Source organism: Triticum urartu, chromosome 3 (genome assembly GCF_003073215.2).
Source record: "Triticum urartu cultivar G1812 chromosome 3, Tu2.1, whole genome shotgun sequence".
Classification (NCBI taxonomy): Eukaryota; Viridiplantae; Streptophyta; class Magnoliopsida; order Poales; family Poaceae; genus Triticum; species Triticum urartu.
The window spans coordinates 643,759,229-643,786,896 of NC_053024.1; the positions used below are offsets into that span (position 1 = coordinate 643,759,229).

The following is a 27,668-nucleotide window of genomic DNA, read 5'->3' on the forward strand; positions in this document are numbered from 1 at the left end:
GCGCGTGGTTTTTCTCCCTGGAGGCGCCGTCGAGGACCTGTTTCTTTCCACCCCCGTCCCAGATCCCGGGTGAAAGCCCAAAACCCGTCCCGGGTTGGGCGGCGGCGGCGCCCTGCGCGTCGTTCTCTCCTTGGAGACGCCGCCTGGGGCTCTCTGGTTCTTCGGGAGAGTGGTTGTGAGGTTGGAGAGCGCTCGTCGGCGGCGAGCCCAAGGGGTGATTTTTTTTTGTGTAGGGTGTGTGTTCCTGCAGGTGTATGCCTTGACGGAGTGATGCTCTGCGGCGGCAAGATCATGGTGTGTCATGGTGGCTCTGTTCCTGAGCCGGATTGGAGGGGGATATGGTTCCTCTTCCCATGGACAGCTCCACGACGCGCACGGCAGAAGCCTCTTCCCCTGTGCGGTCACTGGAGCGGCACCTGGTGCTTCCAACTTTCGTCCCTGGTGCTCTGCAGTGCTTCTTCGACGATCCTCCCGGCAGCTTTCCTTCTGTGTCTCGGTGTCCAAGGAAGGTGGCAGTGCAGCGGATGTGGTGTGTCTTCGGTGTGGCGAGGACCGATAGTTCTCTTGCTCTAGTGTGTCGGCCGGCGCCTGCTCTAGCTCTCGGGTGAGCTCCAAACGACCCGATGGTGCGGCGCCTTCGAGCCTAGGCGAGAGGACAGGGTTCCTCTTCGGCGTTGGAAGACAGGTGCTCGTTTTGTCCGATGCTCCATGGTCAGGCGACCCTCGGTGCCTCCATGCTACTGACTGATCCTTGATGCTTCTTTGTTTTCCTGTCTTTGATCCCGGGGTGCAGCGGGCTTCGACATTACTTGCAGGACTTTCTCGTGTATTTTCTTGGTGTGCAGTAGTGTGCATTGCGTTGTAAGCTACTCAGTCCGCTCCCATGTATCTTTCGGTCGCTCATGCTTGGTGGCCTTGTGTAATCCTGGCCGGTTGATGGCTTTGTTAATTCAAAGCCGGGCTCTTCTTGAGCCTTCGTTCCAAAAAAAAAGATCAAAATCGATCAAACTTGTAGCAGGAAACATAAATTTTGTAGTACCTATGCTGTAACAGCTTTAATAAGAAACATTACAAAGTTACAATTCAGAAAGAAAGGAAAAATCTCAGAGGTGTTGCCCTTTTCATGCTCCTTATCATCTTGCTGGAGTTTTCCGGACTCCTCAACTGCGCTGTGGAACTTGATTAGCAGCTTCTCCAACCACTACAGCATCTCTCCGGCAACTTCCTGCTTACCGAACATCTGTATCAGCCCCCAGAACACTCTCCTGGTGAGCTTCCTGGTTACAGCAGAGGCCATAGAGTAAACATTAACTGTCTGTTCTGCCATGGGCATGCAAATGGAGAAAAAATTGAGAAAGTGTTAGGAACAACAAGAATACTTCGTGTCATAGGTGTATCATCCTTACAAGGGCCTGTACTGTACAAGAATCAGAAATTAAAAAGTGACAGAAGTTTTGCTGGATAGTTTAGAGGCCTGCAAGGCTAAAAAAATTCAATTTCAGAGGGAAAGGCTTGCCATATTAGCTGCACTTAATTTATATCATCCTCATACTTTTGTTGTTACCGATCCAATGAATTGCACTTAGTATGCAATAGTTACAGAACGAAGTTTAAACAAAATAGAAATTCTGAGTTATAAGCTCGAGTATCATAGCATGCAAAGCTCTTGAGAGTTTTTGGTTAATCTCTAGTAAAAGACACAAAATCATTTTGCTAATAAAAGGTGGTAAACCACAAACACTGAAAGAGTAGACAAGCACGCCAGCAGCTCTGCTTTTGCAACAATAAAGATCAGCACAATCTGAGTTCATACATCAGTTAATGTGGTCCTTTGATCCAAGGTCCCGACGTTCGCCAAGGCTGTCTGACGCAAACAAATTAGACAAACCCTTTGACCCAGCTGAAGACTTACGGGAAGCCATCGGCAGATAGCAGGGTATTCTTGGAAAGATATTTACCTACAGACCCCCCACAATTTGCCGATAGCTTCTCGTGCATTGACAGATGCATTGCTCTTGATTACTGATTACTGCAGAACTAAATAACCACCTGTTATGGCTGAAGAAATGGTATGTAATCTATTCAAGATATATATATATATATATATTATATATATATATATATATATATATATATATATAAGGAAGAGGTGTTCTGTTGGAGGTGTACCTTGCGGTCGCTCCTCGGTGACTATTTGTGTGGTGATCATATGGGAAAGGGTAACATAATGAAATTGCAAACGAAAAATACGCCAAGAAACTTTCTAGACTAAAAGTGAAGAGATAAGTTAGAGAGAAAAGACAATTTAGTTGTTGTCACCATTGTTTTAATCGCTCTGAATGCCAAAGACAAAAGTTGGAAACAAACAAATGACATATGGTTGGTATCTGCGCTAAAACTGAAAGGCATCCTTGTAGTTTACACGTTCTCAAGAATAAAACTGACCGCCTTTTGATGATTCAGCACAAGCTTTGGATATTTTGGAGATCTCGGCAACCGTCATTTGAGGGTGGGAATATATGGCCATGCATACAACAGATGTTGCAAATGCGTGAAAATCTGGTATACAAGCATGAAGAAATTCTAAAAGTACCTATGCAATGCATATTGTATATCCATATACAGTTTCAAAACCAAAACCAATCAAATTTTTAACAGGGAACATAAATTGCTTCAGTACCAAATTTATAAACTGCAACAGCTTTAATCAGAAAGCAGGACAAAGTTACACCCAGAATGAAAAAATCTCACAGCATTGGCACTGCCACCCAAAACTTTGTGGAGTCAACCCAAGCAAATCCTTCAAACTTTGTCCAAATATCAAAAGGATAGAGGTGTTCTAGAAAAAAACTGGGGGGTCAACTGACCCGACAGCTTGTACATGGAATTGCCACTGTCTCACTGGTGCTGCCCTTTTCACGCTTCGCTACATATAATCTTGGTGTTGTCATTTATACAGTCAAGTCACCTCTTCCTGTTCGAATGTTGATGTGTTTCCTTTTGCGACAATGGACTGTCACATATAACCACTGGTTTCTTATCCTATGCAGGTGCATGCTCCTCACCCGTCAAAACCAATCTCAAGAACTCCTCATTATCTGCAGATGGCTTCTCTGACATCTCCAGCTTCTTCCTTTTTGCAGATGCATGCTCCTCCTCCATCAAAACCTCAAACTCAACAAATTTCAAGAACTCATTAACTACCGATGGCTCCTCCGACATCTCGGAGTTATTCCTTTTTGCATGTGCATGCTCCCCCCCATCAAAATCTCAAGCTCAACCGACCTCAAGAACTCATTATTTGCCGATGGCTTCTCCAACATCTCTGGTTTCTTCCTTTTTGCAGGTGCATGCTCATGCCCTATCAAAATCTCAAGCTCAACCGATCTCAAGTACTCCTCATATTTTGTCGATGGCTTCTCCGACATATCCAATTTCTTTATTTTTGCAGGTGCATGCTCCTCCCCTGTTAAAACGTTTTTTTCTTGAACAGAAAGATTTTATTGAACTCAACAACACTTTACAGAAAGAAGCATGAAAGGATTCACAGAAAGATCAGAGAGGATATCTCTGCCTGGACAAAGACCTACATCCTGACATAGGCATCTGATAGCTAGAGATGTAGAGTTAATTCTTGTAGCTAATCTAGCTAAATGATGAGCTTTAACATTCAAGCTTCCGGAGATGTGGTTGACTCTATTTGCTTGAAAAGAAGAGGAAGATTGTATTGTCACCAACTGCGGCCTGATCTCCCAATGACCTGGAGTAGATAAGATGTTGTTGGTGGAAGTCGCATGAGCCAAGACCTGACAATCTGTGAAGTACTGGGGTTCTTGTATCTGGATAACATCAGCTAATTTTGTAGCAAGAAGAAGAGCTAAAGCTTCAGCCTGAAGGGCAGATGCAGCAGGTGGGGACATGGCTGCAATATGTAGCTGTTTGAAATGCTGATTATTATCTAGCTGAATATAAATCCCAATCCCAGCAGGAGCCAATTGAGCATTTCCGTCAACCTTCCATGCCGCATCACAAAAAATGTAGCAACCTGCAGCAAAACAGGGGATCTGTGTCGCAATGATAGGGTAAAGCTGTTGCAATTGATCCTTGCACGGCTGAGAGTAAACGTTAATCTCAACCAATCTCAAGAATTCATTATCTGCCGATGGCTTCTCCGATATATCCAGTTTCTTCCTTTTTGCAGGTGCATGCTCCTCTACTGCCAAAACCTGAAGCTCAAGCAATCTCAAAAACGCCCCATTGTCTGCCGATAGCTTCTCCAACATTTCTACTGTGCTGTTCAACTTCTGCACATCCTTGTTGGCTGAGAGGAGCAACTTGGTAGCATTTTGGAAGTAATTTACAATACTTGACACAACAATCTTTGTGTAAGTTAGAGGACCGAGTGTGCCTATATTTTGGTTGATCTTATTTCTTGCTTCGGTCAAGGCTCGCCATCGGAAGTCGAAAAGTACCTCATCACCCTCTATGCCAGCTTCCTTCAGCTTCTCCTGCCACTTGAGAAGATAGGTCCCGGTGATTCTGTGCTTCTTAGATGCCTCAACTGCGCTATTGATCTTTATGCACAACATATCCAGCTTGCACAGCTTGTCATCGGTAGCTGTCCGCCTGTTGATCATTCCAATTACCTTGGAGATGGCCCTGCTTGTGATCTCGCTGATCAGTGCAGAGACAACTTGTCCTGCCATTGCTTAATGTACTTGTATGGATAGCTAGAGCCTAGAACAGACTAAAGGATGATCAAGGCCATAAGGGCTTATACTGGATAGTGGATATATAGCAGTAGGCAGGTGTTTAATCATCTCTTAGAGGTTTAATTTAATTAAGATAGCCCAATTGTAGCAGATGCGAGAAAGCCAAAATGGATGGACAAGAGGTGATCTGTGGCATAGTTTGTGTCATCCACTTGCCCCCTAGAGATATCCCTTGATACTGAAAATTGATTGGAAGTAAGGCCTTGCTCTGCATAGTTTTTACCGGCTAAGGGTTATGGATGAAATGAGGCTGGAAACTTCGCACAGACAACTTAGTTGCACTACATTCTGCAGGAAATGTCAATAACCATCTCTTAGAGGTTTAATTTAATTAAGATAGCCCAATTGTAGCAGATGCGAGAAAGCCAAAATGGATGGACAAGAGGTGATCTGTGGCATAGTTTGTGTCATCCACTTGCCCCCTAGAGATATCCCTTGATACTGAAAATTGATTGGAAGTAAGGCCTTGCTCTGCATAGTTTTTACCGGCTAAGGGTTATGGATGAAATGAGGCTGGAAACTTCGCACAGACAACTTAGTTGCACTACATTCTGCAGGAAATGTCAATAACCAATCAAGGTCTTCTCTTTTCCTCCCAACATAGAGTCAGGGCAAATATTCCTAAAGCGGTATTACAAGTCAAGTAGTATTACATTTGGCATCTGTGTCAGTCGTCAAGTGCCGGAGTTTCAATCCACACGTTCAGTTTCCATGCAAAAGCTTTTTGGAATAAACTTCAACCGATCAACCTCGTATCCCACTCGGCTGCCGACGACCTCATGCTTTGGTCCAATAGATGCTCCAGTGAGCAAGTTATTCACCTTCTTCGAGATTGGAGTACCATGTTGTTCCACTTAGGCTAGTCATAGTGGGAGTAACTTAGCTAGTAACATAGTGTACTCCAAGAAATTTTTGCTTATGTGGCAAGTAATTAATGAGGGGTGGTAACATAATATGTTACTGTAACGTAGCAATTTCCAAGATAAAATGAGTCTACAAGCTAATAATTGAAAGCATCTAAGATACTAGTATTATGTTACTTTGCATTATGAAGATAGTAACTTAGGCTAATGTCATATGCATGACACTACTCTAAGTTACTTCCCACTATGACTAGCCTTATCTATGAGATTGTAGCTTAATTGATTTGTACTCTCAACCCCCTCCCCTTCCTCTGCCTTGTAAATGTACTTTGTTATCTATTAATGAAACTAGATGACCCGTTGTGTCAATGGCGCAAAGAGCGAGGGCAAACCAAGCTTTCAAACCATGAGAGTAAGAGTATATAGAGACCGATGATTAACTCTTTGTAGCATAGGGAAATAGATACAGGTATGATGTTCCTACATAGTGTGATATATTACATTGAAGGTTGGTTCATAGGGTGGCATTTCGCACGTTTAGTCCGCTGTGGCATTTCGTACGTTGTGTTGTTGCATGCAGTGTTTCTTCCTGGCAAGTGACAAAAACGCGTGCAACCAATGCATGAGCAGAGGAATCCATCATCTTCCTGGTTTTGATTGGTGCATCGAAAAGACTAGAAACGGCGAGAGAGAGAGAGAGAAACCCAGAAAGTAAGTAAACAGTCCAGAAAAATCAGAAGCTCCAGGTTCTCCAGCAGTTTTTGTTGTTGCTGTTGTAAAATTTGACCTATAATGCAGGTTTTTTTAGGCGTGTCTATGCTATTTGCCCCATCATTGAACCCTCAGTTGTATCGGATGGTTGCTATATTCATATAGCAGGGCAAAAGCCTATGTTAAGAGAAAATTGTGCGGTTGAGCATGAATTTAAACTTGGATAAACGAGCATTTCACCCTTGATTTTTCGCACATTTTTGCTGGGGCTCCGCGGTTTCGTTACCAAGTTCCACTGTTTTGCATGCAGCCTGCAGTGAACTCCTTTCCAATCTAGAACGAGAACACAATGGATACGACTTTTCCTTCTCCTCCTCCTCAGTTGCCATGCGAGCACGTACGTACGCGCGTGCTTCTCCAACGAAACGTGTCAAGCGACAAACAAACATGTATACATACCGTGAAGCGTCGTGCTGTTTGGCAGGCGGGTGTTGCTGTTGCCTGTTGGTTGGTAGTCAATCGCAATTGTTGCTTCAGACATAACACAAACCTTATAGGCTGGAATGTGCATCACCACTACCTTGTTGAGGAGCCAGTCCGTGTGCCTCGGCAACAACATTTTGCTACTCCCTCCGTCCCATATTAATTGTTTTTACTACTTCCGGCCTTCATCTCATATTAATTGTTGATCAAACGGATGTATCTAAAAAAAGGGAGTAATAACTAATCGTTGTGAATGGTGGGCCGGTAGCACACGAAAGGATGTGCTTTGATGACATAATGAGTTTGACATACATTGTTCCCTTGAAACGGGAAAACAGTTTTCCAGTCTCATCAAATATCATCTCCCTCCCTCGACGAGCAATATGGCCAAGGTACCTGATCATCATGCCTTCTTGGCAATATTGAGGATATCACTTATCCTTAGCGTCTCGGTCAGCTAGGGATTAAAGATTAATCAGAAATGGACAAATTAATCGATTTTATCGGCCGACTATTAATCGGTCATTTTTTTTACAAATCTCAGATTCCCAACACTAAAATATGTTATATTCAACACCAAAACAATATTGGACAGAAGTGTTACCTTGATTCCTAGCCTTTGAATCCACGTATAATGACAAAAAAAATAGGGCAACAATACATATAGCGTAACAAGGTCCACAAAACGCAAGTAAACATAGTTTTCGCAAACATAGTGTTATGAATAGGCCCGATTTATCGGTAGATTCCCGATATATCACTTGTCATAATGATAAATCGGCCCAAACGATAAACGGTGAAGATAAGGCATAACCTTATTGGTCACCCCAAGAATAGCGATAAATCAGAAGATATTTTGAATAGTGAGTTCTTGGTGAGCGACGCGACAAGCTGAGCCCGTGGGTATCTGGTAACCTCGTCCTGCAAGCTTCCCTCCACGCTCCAGCGCCGCTCCGCGGTCCTCACAAATTCATCCATCACATCTCCGAAATGATGCACGACTATCGGCTCAAACGCGGCTCTCATCTGGTTCGCGTACCAGCTTGCGGTGATGAGAGCGTTGTCCCGACCCCGTGTAAAGTGGTGCACCCGCATCTCGGTGATGGAAAAGGAGCCCTCTGCTTGGATGATCTCCCGGAGCTCTTCATCCGAAGGTCCATACACCGGCACGTAGAATGAATCATACTTCGCTTTGTCAATCACTCCCTGTCAATCATGGTATGAGACAGAGAGTTCAAATAGGCGTGTTCAGTAGAAACCGAGATAATAACTACAGGAAAGAACAGTAAAGAAATGTACCTCTGAGGCCATGACACTTAAGATCTGAGCAAAGACTTCCCACACGTGAGAGAATTTCGAAGCGCGGTCATCAGAACGCCTCCCTGCAAGGGACACAACCATCCGGCCTCCTGGGACTAGTTCTTTGGCTCTCAGCTCTAAGAAAAGCGTGAAATCTTTCCTGAATTGTTGTGCATAAGCCTCAAGGACCATAGGGAGCCTTTCACTCCTGGCATGCTCATCAATGTCGTAAGCCGGAATCCAGTTCCTCGTTAGATCTTCAGGAACCTGTAAGGGATAAGATTTTGCTTAGAGAATCAAAAGCTAATGGAAATGGATCGATCCATCGAGCAGTATCAAACTCGCACCTTTGAGAGCCAATTCAGGCTGTTGGACGAGCAGAAAAGATGCATGGAGCCACTAGTGAAGAGCCTCTCATAAAACGACCCCGGCGTGATCCCAACAGTCACAACAGCAGGCTTGTTGCTTTGACGGAGCATGACCAGGCTCTTCACCACAGTGTTGAAGTCGTTGTCAGGCAGGTCGTTGAGGAGCACGCACACTTCCGGTGGTGGCTGCTGTAAATGAAGGCAGTGGCTATGGATGGCCTCGATGGCAACCGATACCAGTGCCAGCGCGTTTGGTCCAGAGGAGCAGCCCAAGTCCGCGATCAGCATTTTTTCGGGGAACGAGGTGTTAGTGCTGCTGCATAACTCAACGATGGCCGCTTCTATCAGGGGCTTCAGCCTGTTCTGCAGAGCATTCTGCAATAGAGTTTTAACTCTTCAGAAAATCTTGTGTAATCCTTTAGCTAAATGGTATGCTTCTGAACTTCACTAAAAATTCTTTTCAATCTCAGAAATGAAAGGATGTATTGAGAAAGAAAGAGTCAAAGAACAGGTTAGCATAGATCGATGAATTAATCGAGATAAGAGAAGGTACCTGAATACCGGAGTTGCTAGCATAGCTTGTTTCCCCTTGTCCTTGATTCATATGCACCATCTGCTTGGAGGCCATGACTTTGCTTGGAACAAAGCTAGGGTAGAGTCCTTAATCTGCAAGAACCAGATTGGGAAGGCAATGGGTTCAATCAACACTTAAACTGCTTGAGTTGAAAGGTTGGGTTTTTAAAAGCTCAAAAGGATGATGGAAAGACATGAATGGTTGGTCAAATTCTGATCAGCATATAATACAAACAGCCTGTCACTAGCAGAGGTGACATTTTTTTAATTAGCAGGCTTGCTATTTGTATCTGGTTAAATTATCAAAATGGAATCCAATGAAATAGACATTCTAGAGCAGCACCGATGCTACATTTGTTGTGTAGTAAGTAGTAATATGTAGAGTTCTTTATTTACACCCACCGTTCACTTAGTTTTTGTTTAGTGCTTATGCAGAAATACCTTCTGGAATTGCGATTGTTCACAAGCAACTACAGAACTAATACATATACATCAAGCAGCCAAATAATTGGTGATCAGGCATATGAATGAATTAATGCACTGGTGAAATAATCCAAAACATTTCACGCCTAGTTAGTCAAGAGAAAAGAAAATATACCTGAAAACCAGAGTTGTGAGCATATTGTTCCGACGTGCCCTTGAATATTCAAGGACCTTGATTCATATCCACCACTTATTTGGAGACAGAGGCTTTGCCTGGAGCAGGTCTAAACTCCATACCTCAAATCCACAGAAATCAGATTAGGTAGACAATGCTGACACCGTACTTGACACTCAACGCTTCTCTTTTCTATGCCCACCTGCTTGGGTTGTATTTTCCAGGCTTATGGGCTGGCTGCTTATTGGTGTTAAACGTGATATAATCTTCACGTATATACCTTGCGTATAAGGAGAGGAGACCCTGGCTAACCGCATGAGGAGTAGTTAGACAAGATACTCATGTAATCTTTATTTTCTTTTATCTCTTGTATTTCTTCTCCTCCAAGATGTATCTCTACAACAACTTGTACGCATATCCGGGCTTGCAACCCATCTATATAACATGAAACACGTCGGCCAGGATAGGCAAGACGTTTACCGCAAGTCGCACATGGTATACAGAGCCTTCTTCTTCCACCAGAAACCCTAGCTAGTCCATCTCCATCACGTGCACGCAGCCATGTCTTCCTCCTCCGCCTCCTTTCAGTCGATGTTCGGCGGTGGAGCCCCGGAGAAGCTCACCTGCACCAACTATGTGCTGTGGCGGACACAAATCACGCCGCAGCTGCGGGGCGCCGGCGTCTTTCATTACGTCAACAGCACGGCAGCCGAGCCGGCCAAAGACCTCACCACCAAGGACGCCGCCGGCAAGGAGACCACTGAGCCGAATCCCCTCCATCCGATTTGGGTGAAGGAGGATCAGCAGGTCCTTGGATATCTACTCCAACACTTGTCCAAGGAAGTGCTCGTCACGGTGACCACGATCACCACGGCGCGCGAACTCTGGGTGGCGCTGGCGAGCATGTTCTCGTCGCAGTCACTCAGCCGCGTCAACAACATCCGCACAGCGCTGATTAATGTGCAGAAGGGCAATCAATCGGTGGCCACCTTCTTCGCCGCCATGAGGGGTCTCGCCGATGAACTCGCCGCGGCGGGAAAACCCATCCAGGACGACGAGCTCATCTCCTACATCATCCACGGGCTGGACCAAGAGTACCAGCCCCTCGTCTCCGCACTAGATGCCCGTGTCACCCCGGTAACCCTCGATGAACTTTTTGCCATGCTCAGTAACTTTGATCAACGTATGGCGCAGTATCATGGCTCCGGCGGTGGCTTCAAATCGTCGGCCAACTCTGCATCCAGAGGCCGCGGTGGTGGCTCTCGCTCGCGCTCATCTTCCCGCGGCAAGGGGAGGTTTGGCGCCGGCGGTGGCGGCTACTCCAACAGCTCACGCGGCGGCGGACGCTCCGGTAACTTCAAAGGGCGTCGTGGTGGTGGCAGTGGTGGTTCCAACAGGTCCCGTCTGGACTTGCCTCGCTGCCAAATCTGTGGCAAACCTGGTCATACAGCAAAGGACTGTTGGTACTGCTACGAAGAAGATGACGGTGATTCCTCGCAAGATGAAGAGAAAGTTGTTGCGGCGGCCGATGGCTCCTATGGAGTAGACACCAACTGGTACGTTGACAGCGGCGCCACCAACCACATCACCAACGAACTCGAGAAGGTCACCATGAAGGAGAAATATCGTGGCAAAGATCAAATTCATACGGCCAGTGGTGAAGGTATGGGTATACATCACATTGGCCACTCAATTTTTAATACCCCTAGTCGTAAAATTCATCTCAAAAGAATTCTGCATGTCCCTAGTGCTCACAAGAATCTTCTCTCTGTTCATAGAATTGCTATTGACAATCATGTTTTTCTCAAGTTTCATCCTTTCTTCTTTTTGATCAAGGATCAGGCCACGAAGAAAGTTCTCTATCGAGGTAGATGCGTTCGAGGGCTCTACCCGTTGATTCCGGAGTTTAGAAGATTAAATAAACAAGCTTGTGGTGTCATCAAGCTGTCGTCCACACGATGGCATGATCGTTTAGGACATGCCTCTTTTTCTTTGGTTGAAAAATTACTTAGGAAAAATAAGCTCCCGTTTGTTGATGAGCGCAATATTGAAACTATTTGTGATTCATGTCAGTGTGCTAAAAGTCATCAATTACCATATCCCATCTCTACTAGTGTCTCCACCAAACCTTTGCAATTGATCTTTTCTGATGTGTGGGGGCCTGCCCCCTCCTCTGTTGGTAGACACACATATTATGTAAGTTTTATCGATGACTATAGCAAATTTTCATGGATCTATCTTCTCAAAAAAAGATCCGATGTGTTTCAAGTCTTTCACAACTTTCAAGCTCTCGTTGAAAGAAAGTTCAACAGCAAGATCATTGCTGTCCAATCGGATTGGGGAGGAGAATACGAGAAACTCAATTCCTTCTTCCAAACCATAGGTATATCTCACCATGTATCATGCCCACACGCTCACCAACAAAACGGGTCAGCCGAACGCAAGCATAGGCACATTGTCGAGGTTGGTTTGGCCCTCCTAGCAGGAGCCTCCATGCCTCTTAAGTTTTGGGATGAGGCTTTTCTTACAGCCGTCCACATCATCAACATGCTACCTAGCCGTGTTATCAACAATGAAACACCTATGAAACGTCTCCTACATACAAAGCCAGACTATACCTCTCTTCGTGTCTTTGGTTGTGCGTGTTGGCCAAATCTTCGGCCTTACAATAACCGCAAACTCATGTTTCGGTCAAAACGGTGTGCCTTTCTTGGATATAGCGCCCAACACAAAGGCATCAAGTGCCTTGACATCTCTACTGGTAGGGTATACATCTCACGTGATGTTGTTTTTGATGAGACAAAATTCCCCTTTGCGGATCTTCATCCTAACGCCGGTGCACTACTCCGCAAGGAAATCTTGCTTCTACCCTCTCATCTTTTCGGCTATGATCAAGGGGGTATTACAAATTGTGATGATCATATGTTGACTAACCCTACTAATAGCCTTCATGAGTCTTGTGATGATGCAGAAAACAGTGCAAAAATCGCAGCAGAAAACAATGAAGAAAATGGAGCAGCAGGCCCTCATTTTATGTGTCCTGGCTCGGGGGACATATCTACCTCGGGATTGCCCCAGGTGCTGCAGCCATGCAGCGGATCTTCCTCGGGATCCGCGTCTGGCAGCGATCCTGCCGGGCCAACCACGGCAGGCGCAGACGCGCGCGCGGCCGAGTCCGCATCAGCCACGCGGCAAAGGCTGGCGGGCTGCGGCGCTTCTCCTCACGCGCACGACTCCGCGCTCGACAAGCGGCAGGCCGGCACTGGCTCGGACCGTGTCCAGCGGGAGGCCCAACTGCGTGTGCACACGCGCCGCGCCGCCACTGCTCGTCAGGTGGGCGCGGGGACAGATCCGACCAGCCCAGGGCCCAGGCAATCATTGGGTCGTGATGATGCGACCAGGCCCAGATCTTCTGCGGCGAAATCGTTCCCCGCACCACGATCCACGACCACAGAAGATCCTACCCCGTCATCGCCTGGTGACACTGCCGGCTCTGGAGGCCCGCGCAGATCCTCCTCGGGATCAGGCGAGGATCAGCTTGATCCAGACCCAGGATCTTCTGCGCCGGATCTCTCTACAGAAGCTCCTGCTGCTACTCCTCCACGTCGAACACGATTGCAACAAGGGGTAATTAAACCTATTGATTATAAACATGTTACAAAATATGGGCTGGTATGTTCTACAGGTGAACCAGAAGAACCCAATACTCTTGAGGAAGCTTTGGGTGATGCAAATTGGAGAAAAGCAATGCATGATGAAATCATAGCACTTAAGAAAAATAGAACATGGCATCTGGTTCCTCCACAACGAGGTAAAAATCTTATTGACTGCAAATGGGTCTTTAGGATAAAAAGGAAAGCTGATGGAACCATTGATACAAAGTCAGGCTCGTTGCAAAGGGTTTTAAACAACGGTATGGTATTGACTATGAGGACACGTTTAGTCCAGTTGTAAAAGCTGCTACTATTCGTCTTGTTTTGTCCATTGCTGTGTCCAGGGGATGGAGTTTACGTCAACTAGATGTTCAGAACGCGTTCCTCCATGGTGTTCTGGAAGAAGAGGTTTACATGAAACAACCACCTGGGTTTGAAAACACACGTGCACCACTGCATGTGTGCAAACTTGACAAGGCATTGTATGGACTAAAGCAGGCCCCAAGAGCATGGTACTCTCGCCTCAGTAAAAAGATGCAAGCACTTGGTTTTGTTCCTTCAAAGTCTGACACTTCATTATTTATTTATAACAAATCAAGTATATCCATATTTGTTCTCATATATGTTGATGATATAATTGTGACAAGCTCATCTGATGAAGCAATAACTGCACTGTTGAAGGATTTGGGTGCAGAGTTTGCTCTCAAGGATTTAGGAGATCTACATTATTTTCTTGGCATTGAGGTAAAGCAACACAAGGATGGCCTTCACCTCTCTCAAGAAAAGTATGCAACAGACTTGGTAAAAAAGGCTGGTTTGCAAAGTTGTAAGCCTGCACCCACTCCCTTATCCAGCACAGAAAAGTTATCCCTTGTTGAAGGAGAGCCTCTGAGTTCAGAAAATGGTACAAAATACAGAAGCTTGGTAGGTGCACTACAGTATTTAACACTGACTAGACCAGACATCTCCTTTGCTGTTAACAAAGTATGTCAGTTTCTCCATGCACCTACCACTGTTCATATGACTGCTGCAAAACGTATAGTAAGATATGTGAAAAATACGTTGAATGTTGGCCTAAATTTCAGCAAGTCATCCTCTACACTTATCAGTGCCTTCTCTGACTCTGATTGGGCTGGATGTCTAGATGACAGACGTTCAACTGGTGGCTTTGCAGTTTTCTTTGAACCTAATTTAATATCTTGGAGTGCAAGGAAGCAAGCTACAGTTTCAAAATCCAGTACAGAGGCAGAATATAAGGCATTGGCAAATGCAACAGCAGAAATCATATGGGTGCAGTCAATCCTAAAGGAACTAGGTATGAAAAGCACTAGAGCTCCATGTTTATGGTGTGATAATCTAGGTGCTACCTACTTGTCAGCAAATTCAGTTTTTCATGCCAGAACTAAACACATTGAGATAGATTTTCACTTAGTTCGAGAAAGAGTTGCAAACAAACTTCTGGATATTCGATTTATTCACTCTCAAGACCAAGTTGCTGATGGCTTTACCAAAGCTTTACCCACAAGAAGTTTTGAGGACTTCAAGCATAATCTCAACTTGATGAAGTTGTGATTAAGGGAGGGTGTTAAACGTGATATAATCTTCACGTGTATACCTTGCGTACAAGGAGAGGAGACCCTGGCTAACCGCATGAGGAGTAGTTAGACAAGATACTCATGTAATCTTTATCTTCTTTTATCTTTTGTATTTCTTCTCCTCCAAGATGTATCTCTACAACAACTTGTACGCATATCCGGGCTTGCAACCCATCTATGTAACATGAAACACGTCGGCCAGGATAGGCAAGACGTTTACCGCAAGTCGCACAATTGGGGGCAATAGTAAGGTATCAAGGTCAGCGTGCTTTGCTATTTTTCACGTTGGTCAGATCAGGATCAGGATATAATACTGACACAACCTGTCACTGGTAAAGACAATTATTTTTTTTAGACTAGCACACTTATTATTTTCATCTGGTTAAACTGTTAGCATGCGATCCAATGAAAAAAAAACAAGCATTTCAGATAATTTAGAGCAGTACAAATGCAACCTTTCTTTTGGAGATAAATTCATTGGTGCACATGATTGTGCCTTCGAGTTTTTTGTGCTTTATGCTGCTATACAATGCATTTGCAATGGAAACAAGCAAGTGCAGAAGAAATGCATGTACATCAAGAAGCCGAATAACAAACTAGCACGTATACGGTCTTCAATTCATGATGCATCGAAAGGAAAAATATAATGAAATAATATCCTAGAATATATCATAGGAGTTTTGTTTATATTCTTACAAAATTATCATGGAACAGAAGGAAATATCTTGTACCTCTGTAGAACTTCAGTGTCACTCAATTGCGCTGTGGGATAGATACTTTGCTGAAACAATGAAAAATATATGTCTCAGAATCACACAGATCCGATTAAGTTTGATGTTGAATTTTAAAGACATATCACGAATTGGTGAGAGATACAGGCTAGCAGCAGTAAGAGTGTCTCCACTAGCCTCCCCAGGACGCCCCCTAGGACACCTTTTTAGGCTCGGTTTTAGGCTCGGATGGCACTTTTCGCCGAAAAACGGCCCAGCCACGCCCCCGACGCCCCCCAGGACGTCAAAATAGCGCCGGCAAACCCAGGCGAAACCCGGCGCGCTGGGGGTCTCTTGGGGACGCCGGCACAAGTTTCGGCAAATCGTGTCTCACCACATGTCCTTTTTCTTGGCCCACTTAATCATTTTCCTCACAAACTTTTGCTTGGGGTGGGGTGTGACTGGGAAGATGTCCTCTTTATTTCGCCGGATTTCGCCAGATGACCCCCAAGACACCAACTATTTTGGTTCGGATGATGTTCCTGGGGTTCCAACGGCTGGAGATGCCCTAACACGCCAGTTGTCCTGTCATGCCTTGGTGAGCGATACAACCAGCTCGGGTTTTTGGTATGCTTGACTTGTTAGCTGCGAAGCAGGCTCAAGTTCTCGCTGGTCCTCGCAAATTCATCCATGACCTCTCCGGACAAGCCAAAATGCTGGACTATTATTTGTTCGAATGCAGCTCTCAGACTATTCACCATCCTGTTTGGGGTGAGGAGGCCGCCTGTAGGGTCGTGCACCCGCATCTCTGTGATTGAGAAGGAGCCCTCTTCTTGAATGATCCCTCTCAGCTCTTCATCAGAAGGTCCATGCACCGGTATGTACAAAGAGGCTCATCAGAACGCCTCCCTGGGAGGGAAACAACCATCCAACCTTCTGGGACCAATTCTTTGGCTCTCAGCTGCAGGAAAAGTGTGAAATCTTTCCTGAATTGTTGTGCATAAGCTCCAGCGACCACTGGGAGTCTTTCACACCTGACATTCTCATTGATGTCATACACCGGGATTTGGTTTATACTTAAAATCTTGAGCCTGTACCTCTGAAGGATCAGATGGTGAAGGGACAAATGCTACTGGAGTGGTGTCAAGTTGATACCTTTGAGAGCCAATGGAAGCTGTTGGATGAACAGAAAATATGCACCGAGCCACTAGGGAAGAGCCTCTCATAGAATGACCCTGGTACAACAACAGCCTTCGCCGATTTGCCAACCAAGCTTTACACCACCAAGTGTTGAAGCCATTGTATGGGAGATCATTAAGGCGTACAGATACTTCTGGAGGTGGCTGCCGCAAATGAAGAAAGTGGCTGCAGGTGGCCTCGAGAGCGATTGACACCAATGCTACCGCGTTTGGGCCAGAGGAGCAGACCAAGTCCGCAATCACCGTCTCCCCGTGCGACAAGGTGGTGGTGTTGCTGCATAGTTCGACGATCGCTGCTTCTATCAGGTTTAATCGTTCCCAAAATTGTTTTTTTCATTATGATCTTAGTTTAGTTGTTAGTAATATAAGATATATTATGAGAAAATTCTTGATGAGACAGTCTTCAGAAGCCAAGTTTCAGGAGAAGGGACCATAGAAACAACACTCATGAGCAAATTAAGAGAGAAGAAATTGCCTGAAAAGTTGATTTGTGAGCATAGCTAGTTTCCCCTTGGACCTTGATTCATATGCACATCTCTGTTTGGAAACCATGGCTTTGCTTGCAGCAGGGCTAACCTCCAGAGACCTTGAAACTGAGAGAGCAAGATTAGGAAGGAGATGGTGAGACTGAGATGTCCTGGAAGTTCAGCTCTTGTTTTTTATTCTAACCGGGGATGACTCTTCTGGCTAATTAATTATTTGGTGAAACAGATGGGTCAACGTGCTTATCAACAAAGAGCAGCTAATAGAAATGTTGACTGAAATATTCAAATTCAAATCAGGATATAATACATTAACAACCTATCACTACCAGAGTTTGTTTTATGTCAGCATATTTGTTATTTTGAGGCCATGGGTTCGCTTGCAGTGGAAGTTCAACTTCTCTTTTTCTATGCTCAATAATATGGACAATGTGCTTCTCAATCTGTTACCTGTCTCTACTGTTTGGACCAGCAAGTAGAAAGGCTAAAGGGGAAATAATATGGTCAATGTGCTTCGCCATTAATGTTTTTTTCTTTAGCTACTAGAGATGGCATGTTCTGTACTAGTGAAGAGTCCTACTGTGTTCTTCAAACTACCATATGAACAGAAGGGAATTCCTATACCACACGAGAACTACAATATCAAAGTCAAACACATTATCGGATAAGGGGAAAATACAAACACTTGGCAACGATAATGGAAATATTATTTCAGCAGGTATTTAGTTTTTTCATCTCCAGCAAATATGATTGAATTTGATATTCAATTTTACAAACATGTCATGCCATGTTGAGAGATACAGAGCTAACATCACAATGTGTAGTTTACATAATCAAATGGACACACATTTGACCTCAAAGAAAGCATCAGTTTTACTATCATCAAATGTGATGTACCTTTAGGTACCTGATAATCATGCCTTTGCGAGGATATGACCAGCATAGCATAAGGGCACTTGGCACGCTCCTCTTGCAAGCTTCCCTCTAGGATATACCGCCGCTCCACGGTCCTCACGAATTCATCCATGACATATCCAAAATGTTGGACTATTACCGGCTCAAACAAAGATCTCAGAAATCCCACGAATATGCCTGGGGTGCTGAGAGTCTTGTTTATATCGGTTCTAGGGTCATGCTCCCGCATCTCCCTGATTGAAAAGGAACGCTCCTCTTGGATGATCTCTCTCAGCTCTTCGAGCGAAGGTTCATGCATTAGCCCATAAAAAGAATCAAACTTTTCTTTGTCGATCACACCCTGTCAATATAACCATAAGATCATGAGGTCAAATATAATGCTCGCACCTTCGATCGCAAAAGATGCATGCTAGAAAAGAAAGTAAAGAAATGTACCTCTGAGACCATGACACATAGAATCTGAGCTACAATTTCTGGAAGGAAAGGGAATTTGGTGGTGATTATATCAGACCGCCTCCCTAGCAGAGAAATAATCATTCGGCCTCCTGAGGCCAACTCTTTGGCTCTCAGCTCCAAAAAAAGTGTGAAATCTTTCCTGTATTGTTTTGCATAAGCCTCAAGCACTATAGGAAGTTTTTCACGCCTAGAATGCTCATCAATGTCATATGCTGGGATGAGATTCCTCTTTAGATCTTCTGGAGCCTGTAAGGATAAGGTTTTGCTTACAGAGTCGATGAGTAATGCAACAGGATCGATCCATCAAAGTAGCATCAGACTCGTACCTTTGAGAGCCAATGTAAGCTATTGGACGAGCAAACAAGATGCACAGATTCACTAGTGAAGAGCCGCTCGTAAAACGACCCTGGTGTGATACCGGTAACAACAACAGGATCGTTGCTTTGACGTAGAGTGACTAGGCTCTTCACCACCGTGTTGAAGTCGTTCTCAGGAAGATCGTTGAGGAGCACAGACACTTCTGGTGATGGTTGCTGGAACTGAAGACAGTGATCGTGGATCGCATTGACAGCAATCGATACCAATGCAAGCGCATTTGGACCAGTGGAGCAGCCCAAGTCCGCGATCACTATCTTCCTGGGCTGCAAGGTGCCGGCGTTGCTGCATAATTCAACGACAACCCCTTCAATCAGGGATTTCATCTTGTTCTGCTCAGCGTTCTGCAGTTGACATGTACTTATTCAGAAAATTCAAATTTATTTCTTGTTCTTATTTTGCATAATCTGGTTAGTTTAAACGCCAGTAGTCACTACAACACGGTTGTTGAAAGAAGGTGTTTTGGGCAGGGCATTTCTCTAAACGCCTCAAAATCATGATTACTGAAAAAGGCTTTCGCCCCGCTTTATATATAAAGCAACGATCATCAACAACCCGGTACAAACGCACGCCTCCACAACACACGCACACACCCAAGGCGGGATACATAGGCGCTGAGCGCAGCAACACCAACCCTAACACTACAAGAGCAACCGGGGACTTCAACCGTGAACACGCCACTGTGAAGAGATGAAGCCGCATACGACGAACCGTGGGCTCTATGGCGGCGCCTTCATGAAGGTTACGACACCGGAGCGCCGCCACCGCTCGTTCCGAGGATCAGAGTTTCCCCTGGAGCAACATGACGGGTAATGAGAGCTGCGACGACACCTTTAAGAAGGGAATGAGCTTCGCCGCCGCCGGTCTGTCCGAAGATAGAACAGGTTTTCACCCCGGCAAACGCTCACCGCCACCGAACGCCACACCCCGGCTACCACGCTGCCCACATGGTGGCCATCGGGCAGCACCAAGCCACGGGCTCTACCCATGAGCACCGCTCTACCACCACCAGGGCCGCCGCCCCGGCATCCAAGACCTTGACACCACCTCACCCAGGACCCGCCGCTACCCCAACCAAAGAGACGAGCGAAAGGCCCTGCCTTTCGCCCCCCAGCGTCGAGAACCAATAGACCGGCCAAAACTGGCCGCCATCAATCCGTCCTGCAACCCCGGGAGCGAGACGAGATCGGTCCTGCCGTTGGGCGCGAGATGAGCACGGTCCTGCCGCCAGGCGCGAGACGAGCTCGGTCCTACCGCCGGGCGCGAGACGAGCTCGATCCTGCTGCACCAGGCGCAAGACAAGTGATGGACCGCCGCTGGGAGAGGGCCAACCCTTCGACAAAAGTAGCGCCCGGACGACGAGCAGAGGGATCGAAGGCCGAGCAACCACCATCGCTAAGAACCACCACCGCAGGCACGCAGTAGCGGTCACCAGCCCCCGCCGCCAATGATGCTGGCCGGGCTTTGCCCGTCAACTCGCCGTGGCGGCGGCGAGGAGAGGAGGTGGGGAAGGAGAGGCCCTGGGCCGGCGGCTAGGGGCCCCCCCCCCCCCCCCTCGAGCGCTCGCGAGAACGTCGCTGGAGTCTCCCCCTTTACAAAGCCACCACAAAATCGTGTTTAAGGAGGTGTTTCAGGGGAATCGGCTCAAATCATCTCTATCTTAAGGCGTTATACAAAACCGCCTTGGATTGTATGCATCTTTGGACGTGTTTTTCAAAAAAGCCTGAAATTGGAAGAGATTTGAGGCGGTTCTCATAAACGCCTCTCAATCAATTGTGGCGTTTCTCAGAAATCACCTCCAATCGTGGCGCTGTGCTTAGAGGGTCGGATGGCGTGGCAGGATGGTCGGTCTCCAAGCTGGCCATATTTGCGGCGGCTGGTGCAATGAACAGGCGGCCGAACCTGCGACACAACTTTCAGTCAGCTTGCATCAGACTCTTGCCTCCGGCCTACTAGGCGTCGCCGTTTAATACCAACGTTGGGGGCAGAGGCTGAACGCACGACCAGGCAGTTCTTGTCTTCGTGTTGTGTGGATAGGACGCTATACAGATCGTGGGACGTGTCCATGTATATCTGACTATCTGTATAGCTAATAATATACTCATGTGGTTGTTAGTGTGCTACAACAGCCCGTTCCTGTGTTCTAGTCTTGTGCATAGTTTAAAAAAATAACGTGAACCGGTGTCTTGCCCAGTTTTTTATGGTGTGCCGGTCTTTTAGTAAAAAAGCAGAAAAATATTCAGAAAAAAGGTGCATCAACAAGGAATAAAACACCTAACCTTTAGGGAAGGCATGCTAAAGGCCCAATAACCAACTAGGCTAATAACACTTTGTGATTTATTAATGATTTACATCCAATACTATGTGTATTCATTTGATGTGAAGTCAAAATTTTGAAAACTTACCTTAAATATTCCAGTTTTTTGTCGCAAATGAACCGATAGACCAGAGGTCCGACCACTAAAACCCTGAACCAGAAGCATCACCGGTTCTGTTGCCGGTTCGGTTTTTTAAACTATGGACTTGTGACATTCTGTCTGTAGTCCCATACTGCTTAGGGCTTAGGCAACAAGAGTCCGATGTACTTAAAAGGAGGAAACGTGGTTACTGATTCAGAAACCACAACTATAGTACCAGCTAATGGGTTTAAGGCTTAGGTTAATTTGCTATGTAAAACACGGAAGGTGCGTTTTAAGAAAACGCTGCATAAATTGTTAAGAGGAGTTTTTGGGTCTTTTGGTGGCGATTTAGATGACATTGTAATATCAACCGTGTTGTAGTGAATATAAGATACATAATTATGAACAAATTCTTGGTGAAACAATCTTCGGAAGCCAAGTTTCAGGAGAACGTAGAAACAGCACTAACAAATTAATCAATAGAGGAGAAAATACCTGAATACTAGAGTTGTTAGCATAGCTAGTTTCCCCTTGTCCTTGATTCATAATCGGTGCCGTCTGTTTGGAGGCCATGGCTTTCCGTGCACCAGGCTCAATCTCCAAAGACCTTGAACCTGAGAAAACAAGGTTAGGAAGGAGATGGTGATGATGCCCTTCAGTTCTACCTTTTATATGCTGCCCGGGCTGCTTATTGGGTGGACCGATAGGGGCTGCTAACAGGAAGATTGAATGAAAGAGTCGGTCAAATTAAAATCAAGATAACAAATTAACAACCTGTCACTACAGGAGTTTGTTTTAGATCAGCAGATTTAACATTTTGAGGCCATGCCTTTGCTTGCAGAGTGGAAGTTCAATTCTTCTTTTTATATGCTCAACTGGGGATGACTCTTCTGGCTGCTTATTGGGGGCAATTACTAAGGTATAAACGTGTTCATCAATTGTTATCTGTCACTACAATTGGGGGCAGTTATATGGTTGAAAGGTTGAAGGGTCAAAATTCAGATAAGAATAACGACCTGTCACCGCCAGTTATGATACTCTTAAACCGGTGTGTACAGAGACACCGAAGGAGGAGGGTAGGCGGCATTTCGTCAAACAGATGGCGGGCCATGGAGCGGCGAGGGAGCGAGTCAAGCTTCCAGGCCCCTTTTTGCTTCTCTTGTTAGCAATCCGGCGACTCTGGTAGAGGTAGACTAGCTTCTTCGCCTCCAGCGACGGCGCAGGGAGTAGAGGCAGACGACTACGCCGCCACGTTCTTTGACCACCTGCACGCAGCCAGTAGAAATCCCGTCAGGATCCGCGGCATATACGGCGAGAGGAGGGGGCGTTTGAACGAGCAGAACCTGCGGGGAGATTGGGGCGACGCCGACGCCATGCGCTATGACGAGGAGGAGGCGCTTGAGCGCGTCGGCGTCGAAGAGGTGAGTCGAGGAGCGCCGGGATGGCGGCGCCGTCGTCGTAGAGGCGCGCGTCCGGGTACGTCCGCCCCACCACCCACGGAGCCGCCGCGCCTCTCGCCTGCAACCCGAACATCCCCGACTCTCTCCGGCTCTCGCCGGCCGTCGTGTCTCGCTCGCGAGACCGTGGGAGGTCCGTGTCCAGTTCACAAGCTGGGCCGGCATTCTCATTTCGCTCTTTCTGGTCCACGCTATCTGGGCCAGCATTGAGAGGGCATAGGCTTTCTTACACCCATCCGTGCGTGCTCATTGGGCCAGTACACTGCTTCTGCGTTCGAGCTCTCTGCTTGATTTGCATTTTGAACATTTATTTTTGTCGGAAGTAGGATAACATAGTTTTTTTAAAGCATCCCATATGAGTATTAATTAAGCCAAAGAAAGTTCTTGCAATCATTCGTTACAGCATACACCACGCAAGGCGTAACAGAATTAAAAAGAATCCCATCAGACCTAGTACTAAAGCTAAACTTAGCAATCTCATGTGCCATCCCATTGGCAGTCCGACTTATCTTTGCAATATTAAAATTTTGGATCATCCTAGATATACTCAGAGCCTCATCCATCAGATCAGCCAGAGGGGACCTGTCAAGCTTCTCATTTGCAAGAAACGTGTGTACGAAAGCATAGTCAGTCTCTAAAATAATAGATTGGTGAAGGGTGATACCTATATAAAGTCCTGCAAAGCAAGCACGGAGCTCAGCATCATTCACACTGATACACCGATCAATAAAGTCCCATGAAGAAACAATAATATCTCCAAATGAATTACGAGCTACGACCCCCACACTGACTGCATTAGTACTCTCCACAAGACTGGCGTCAACATTGATCTTGATATGATCATTAGGGGGAGGAGTCCACACCACATGATCTTTTAACGGTGTGTAATCCGCTACAACTCCGCTCATCTTCTCCCTACCTTTGTTGCTAGCGTCCAATTGAGCGGTGTCATGACTAGACGTAAAAGTGGTTCAAAATTGTTGCTAGCCTCTTCAGTACCGTGCATTGCCCTTTCTCACCTTGAGAGTTGGTGCAAACTTCGCAGGTGCATCCAAACCCCGTGATACGATTGAAGGAAATATGCCCTAGAGGCAATAATAAAGTTATTATTTATTTCCTTATATCATGATAAATGTTTATTATTCATGCTAGAATTGTATTAACCGGAAACATAATACATGTGTGAATACATAGACAAACAGAGTGTCACTAGTATGCCTCTACTTGACTAGCTCGTTGATCAAAGATGGTTATGTTTCCTAACCATAGACATGAGTTGTCATTTGATTAACGGGATCACATCATTAGGAGAATGATGTGATTGACTTGACCCATTCCGTTAGCTTAGCACTTGATCGTTTAGTTTGTTGCTATTGCTTTCTTCATGACTTATACATGTTCCTATGACTATTAGATTATGCAACTCCCGTTTACCGGAGGAACACTTTGTGTGCTACCAAACGTCACAACGTAACTGGGTGATTATAAAGGTGCTCTACAGGTGTCTTCGAAGGTACTTGTTAGGTTGGCGTATTTCAAGATTAGGATTTGTCACTCCGATTGTCGGAGAGGTATCTCTGGACCCTCTCGGTAATGCACATCACCTAAGCCTTGCAAGCATTGCAACTAATGAGTTAGTTGAGATGATGTATTACGGAACGAGTAAAGAGACTTGCCGGTAACGAGATTGAACTAAGTATTGAGATGCCGACGATCGAATCTCGGGCAAGTAACATACCGATGACAAAGGGAACAACGTATGTTGTTATGCGGTCTGACCGATAAAGATCTTCGTAGAATATGTAGGAGCCAATATGAGCATCCAGGTTCCGCTATTGGTTATTGACTGGAGACGTGTCTCGGTCATGTCTACATAGTTCTCGAACCCGTAGGGTCCGCACGCTTAACGCTACGATGACAGCTATATTATGAGTTTATATGATTTGATGTACCGAAGGAGTTTGGAGTCCCGGATGAGATCGGGGACATGACGAGGAGTCTCGAAATGGTCAAGATGTAAAGATCGATATATTGGACGACTATATTCGGACTTCGGAAAGGTTTCGAGTGATTCGGGTATTTTTCGGAGTACCGGAGAGTTACGGGAATTCGCCGGAAAGTATATGGCCCTTATTGGGCCATACGGGAATAGAGGAGATAGGCCAAAAGGAAGGAGGCCTGCGCCCCCCCTCTGGTCCGAATTAGACAAGGGGTGCAGCCCCCTTTTCCTTCTCCCTCTCCTCCTCTTTCCTTCACTCCTACTCCAACGAGGAAAGGAGGAGTCCTACTCCCGGTGGGAGTAGGACTCCCCCCTGGCGCGCCCATAGAGGGCCGGTGTGACGCCCGGATAATTAGGCTACAGTAAACCTCTGCTAGTGTTGCCACGTCACCACGATTACTGTTGATAATCTCGCGATGATTCAAAACTCGTTCAAATTCAAATTTTAAATAAAGTCAAACTAGAAAAGTTTTCAAGTCAAAACTAAAATGTTCGGGTTGTGACAAATAAATCGTAAGTAATTATGGTGGAGAAACCAAACTTTGATAAAATGTTTAAAGGCTCTATAACAATTTAAAACAGTAGTGAAAACGATTAAACAAATGCCTATTGAATTTAATAAAATGCTAAAACTATTTTATTATGGGTTAAGAATTAATCTCATAGAAGTTTGTTGATAAATACAAATTTAGGCACTAGTGGTAAATTTTATAAAACTAAAAATAAAAGAAACTACAAATAAAAAGAGAAAACAAAATATAAAAACAGAAAACAAAACTAACAAAGAACAAAAAATATTAGAAGAACCCCCCCTCCCCACTGGGCCACGGCCCAGCTGGCCTCCTCTCTGGCCTACAAGGCCACCCCCCCGAACCCTAACCCCCACCCGATCCCCACTCTCCCCCACTCGTCCCACCCCCGCGCGTCTCCCTCGCCCCTCCCCGATCTGGATCGGGGGAGACGGCGCCTCGACCCCGCCGCCTCATCCCTGCGCCCCGTCACCGGCCGGCGCCGCCCGTCTCCGCCGGCGCCTCCTCATCGCCTCCCCACACCGCCTCCTCAACCCGCCCCCCCCCCTCGACCGGCCTCCTGGCGCCTCTGCTTCCTCCCGGCACCGCCCCACCATCACCGCCTCGACCCCGACCTCGTCGCCCGAAGCCGTCCCGGACGCCGCCGGACTTCGCCGTCGCGCAGCACGTCGTCCCCGTCCTCCTCCTCGTCACCCGCTGCCTAGCCCCTACACCGTACGGTGAGGCCCTCGGCCTCCTCTTCTCCTCTCCGCTGCTCGCTGATGCCTGCGACCACCGCACCGAACGGATCCGGCCGCACTCACCCTCGCCCGTGGCCGCATCTCGCACCTCGTTCCCGACCGGCCAGTGCGTGTCCATGGTCCCGCGATCGCCTGCTCGCTGTAGCTCGTCGCCCGCCCCTGCTCCTCTATCCGCCGCGGCCCGCTGCTGCTTCGTCGCGTCTGCCGTTCCCCGCACGGGCCACAGCCCCTGCTGCCCGGCCCCGCCGCTCGCCGGAGCTGGCCGCCCCTTTCCCCCCTACCTCGCCAGATTCTGGCGCCCCGCCTCGCCCCTGGTGGCCTCGCGTGCGGGTGTCCCTGCGCCCGCACCGCCCGATCGGGCGCACCCGATCCGCTAAGGCCCAGTGGCCCTATGACAACGGGGGCCCACCCCCAAAACGTTTTAATTAAAAAAAGAAAAAATAATAATAAATAAAATAATAATAATAATAATTAATTAGTTAATTAATTAAGGAATTAATAAGTTAATTAATTATAATTAGATTAACCTAATCACTAATTAACCTAATTAACTGTTAGTTAATTAAAACAGAGTATGACGAACGGGACCCACCTGTCAGGTTGACCAAGTCAACTACTGACGTCATGATGACGTCAGCAGACACTATTCTGGATAATGTTGATTAAATTAAATAAATAAATCCTAAAAATGATTTAAATCTTTTAAAATTAATGTAAAATAAACCGTAGCTCGGATGGAAAAACTTTGTACATGAAAGTTGCTCAGAACGACGAGACGAATTCGGATACGCAGCCCGTTCGTCCGTCACGCGTCCCTAGCATAGTGAACCTGCAACATTTCACCTCCGCTTCATCTGTCCGAAAACGCGAAACACCGGGGATACTTTCCCGGATGTTATCCCCCTTCACCGGTATCACCTAATACTGCGTTAGGGCACCTCTAACGTCGTTACTTGTCATGTCATGCATCACTATGCATATGCTTGCTTATATATTTATTGTTTCTCCCCCCTCTTCTCTCGATAGACACCGAGACCGACGCCGCTGCTACCCAGTACGACTACGGAGTTGACGACCCCTCTCTCTTGCCAGAGCAACCAGGCAAGCCCCCCCCCTTTTGATCACCAGATATCGCCTACTCTTCTCTATACTGCTTGCATTAGAGTAGCGTAGCATGTTACTGCTTCCCGATAACCATATACTGATGCATAGCCTGTCCTTGCTACTACTGTTGTTACCTTTACCTGCAATCCTAATGCTTAGTATAGGATGCTAGTATTTCCATCTGTGGCCCTACATTCTTGTCCGTCTGCCTTGCTATACTATCGCGCCGTGATCACTCGGAAGTTGATCACGGGTATATACTATATACTTTATACATGATACATGTGGTGACTAAAGACGGGTCGGCTTGAGGAGCACCCGCGAGTGGAGTTTTGAGGCGGAGCGGCAGGGCAGGTTCCGACCACCTAGGAGAGAGGTGGGCCTGGC

At 46.3% G+C, this 27,668-nt stretch overlaps 2 protein-coding genes and 1 pseudogene across 3 annotated transcripts; all 3 read right to left on the reverse strand.

Annotated features, from left to right (window-relative positions):
• Nucleotides 1-7,382: 7,382 nt before the first annotated feature.
• Nucleotides 7,383-9,179, reverse strand: LOC125548953 (probable jasmonic acid carboxyl methyltransferase 2). The gene is made up of 4 exons (XM_048712464.1): nt 9,050-9,179; nt 8,476-8,871; nt 8,129-8,395; nt 7,383-8,035 (listed from the first exon to the last, which is right to left on the reverse strand). The coding sequence occupies exons 1-4, from the start codon at nt 9,122-9,124 to the stop codon at nt 7,652-7,654; spliced, it is 1,122 nt and encodes a 373-aa protein (XP_048568421.1). The 5' UTR covers nt 9,125-9,179; the 3' UTR covers nt 7,383-7,651.
• Nucleotides 9,180-15,889: 6,710 nt separating this feature from the next.
• Nucleotides 15,890-17,827, reverse strand: LOC125547094 (annotated as a pseudogene).
• Nucleotides 17,828-17,999: 172 nt separating this feature from the next.
• LOC125545629 (probable methyltransferase TCM_000336) lies at nt 18,000-23,060 on the reverse strand. 2 transcript variants are annotated; one of them, XM_048709641.1, is made up of 6 exons: nt 22,795-23,060; nt 22,468-22,716; nt 21,947-22,065; nt 19,004-19,337; nt 18,657-18,923; nt 18,000-18,561 (listed from the first exon to the last, which is right to left on the reverse strand). In XM_048709641.1, the coding sequence occupies exons 3-6, from the start codon at nt 21,967-21,969 to the stop codon at nt 18,118-18,120; spliced, it is 1,068 nt and encodes a 355-aa protein (XP_048565598.1). In that variant the 5' UTR covers nt 21,970-22,065; nt 22,468-22,716; nt 22,795-23,060; the 3' UTR covers nt 18,000-18,117. The 2 variants fall into 2 exon arrangements, with proteins under 2 accessions (XP_048565598.1, XP_048565597.1); XM_048709640.1 differs by having other exon boundaries at nt 18,001-18,561; nt 19,004-19,396; nt 22,795-23,059.
• Between the last annotated feature and the right edge of the window lie 4,608 nt (nt 23,061-27,668).

Coding starts and splice junctions, on each gene's coding strand:
- LOC125548953 (XM_048712464.1), bottom strand. CDS start 9,124: ATGGCCTCCAAGCAGATGGTGCATATGAATCAAGGACAAGGGGAAACA. Junction 8,872..9,049: donor CTAGCAACTCCGGTATTCAG/GTACCTTCTCTT, acceptor ACTCTATTGCAG/AATGCTCTGCAGAACAGGCT. Junction 8,396..8,475: donor GCCTGAATTGGCTCTCAAAG/GTGCGAGTTTGA, acceptor TATCCCTTACAG/GTTCCTGAAGATCTAACGAG.
- LOC125545629 (XM_048709640.1), bottom strand. CDS start 22,024: ATGGCCTCCAAACAGACGGCACCGATTATGAATCAAGGACAAGGGGAA. Junction 19,397..21,946: donor CTAACAACTCTAGTATTCAG/GTATTTTCTCCT, acceptor TGTCAACTGCAG/AACGCTGAGCAGAACAAGAT. Junction 18,562..18,656: donor TATGTGTCATGGTCTCAGAG/GTACATTTCTTT, acceptor TTATATTGACAG/GGTGTGATCGACAAAGAAAA.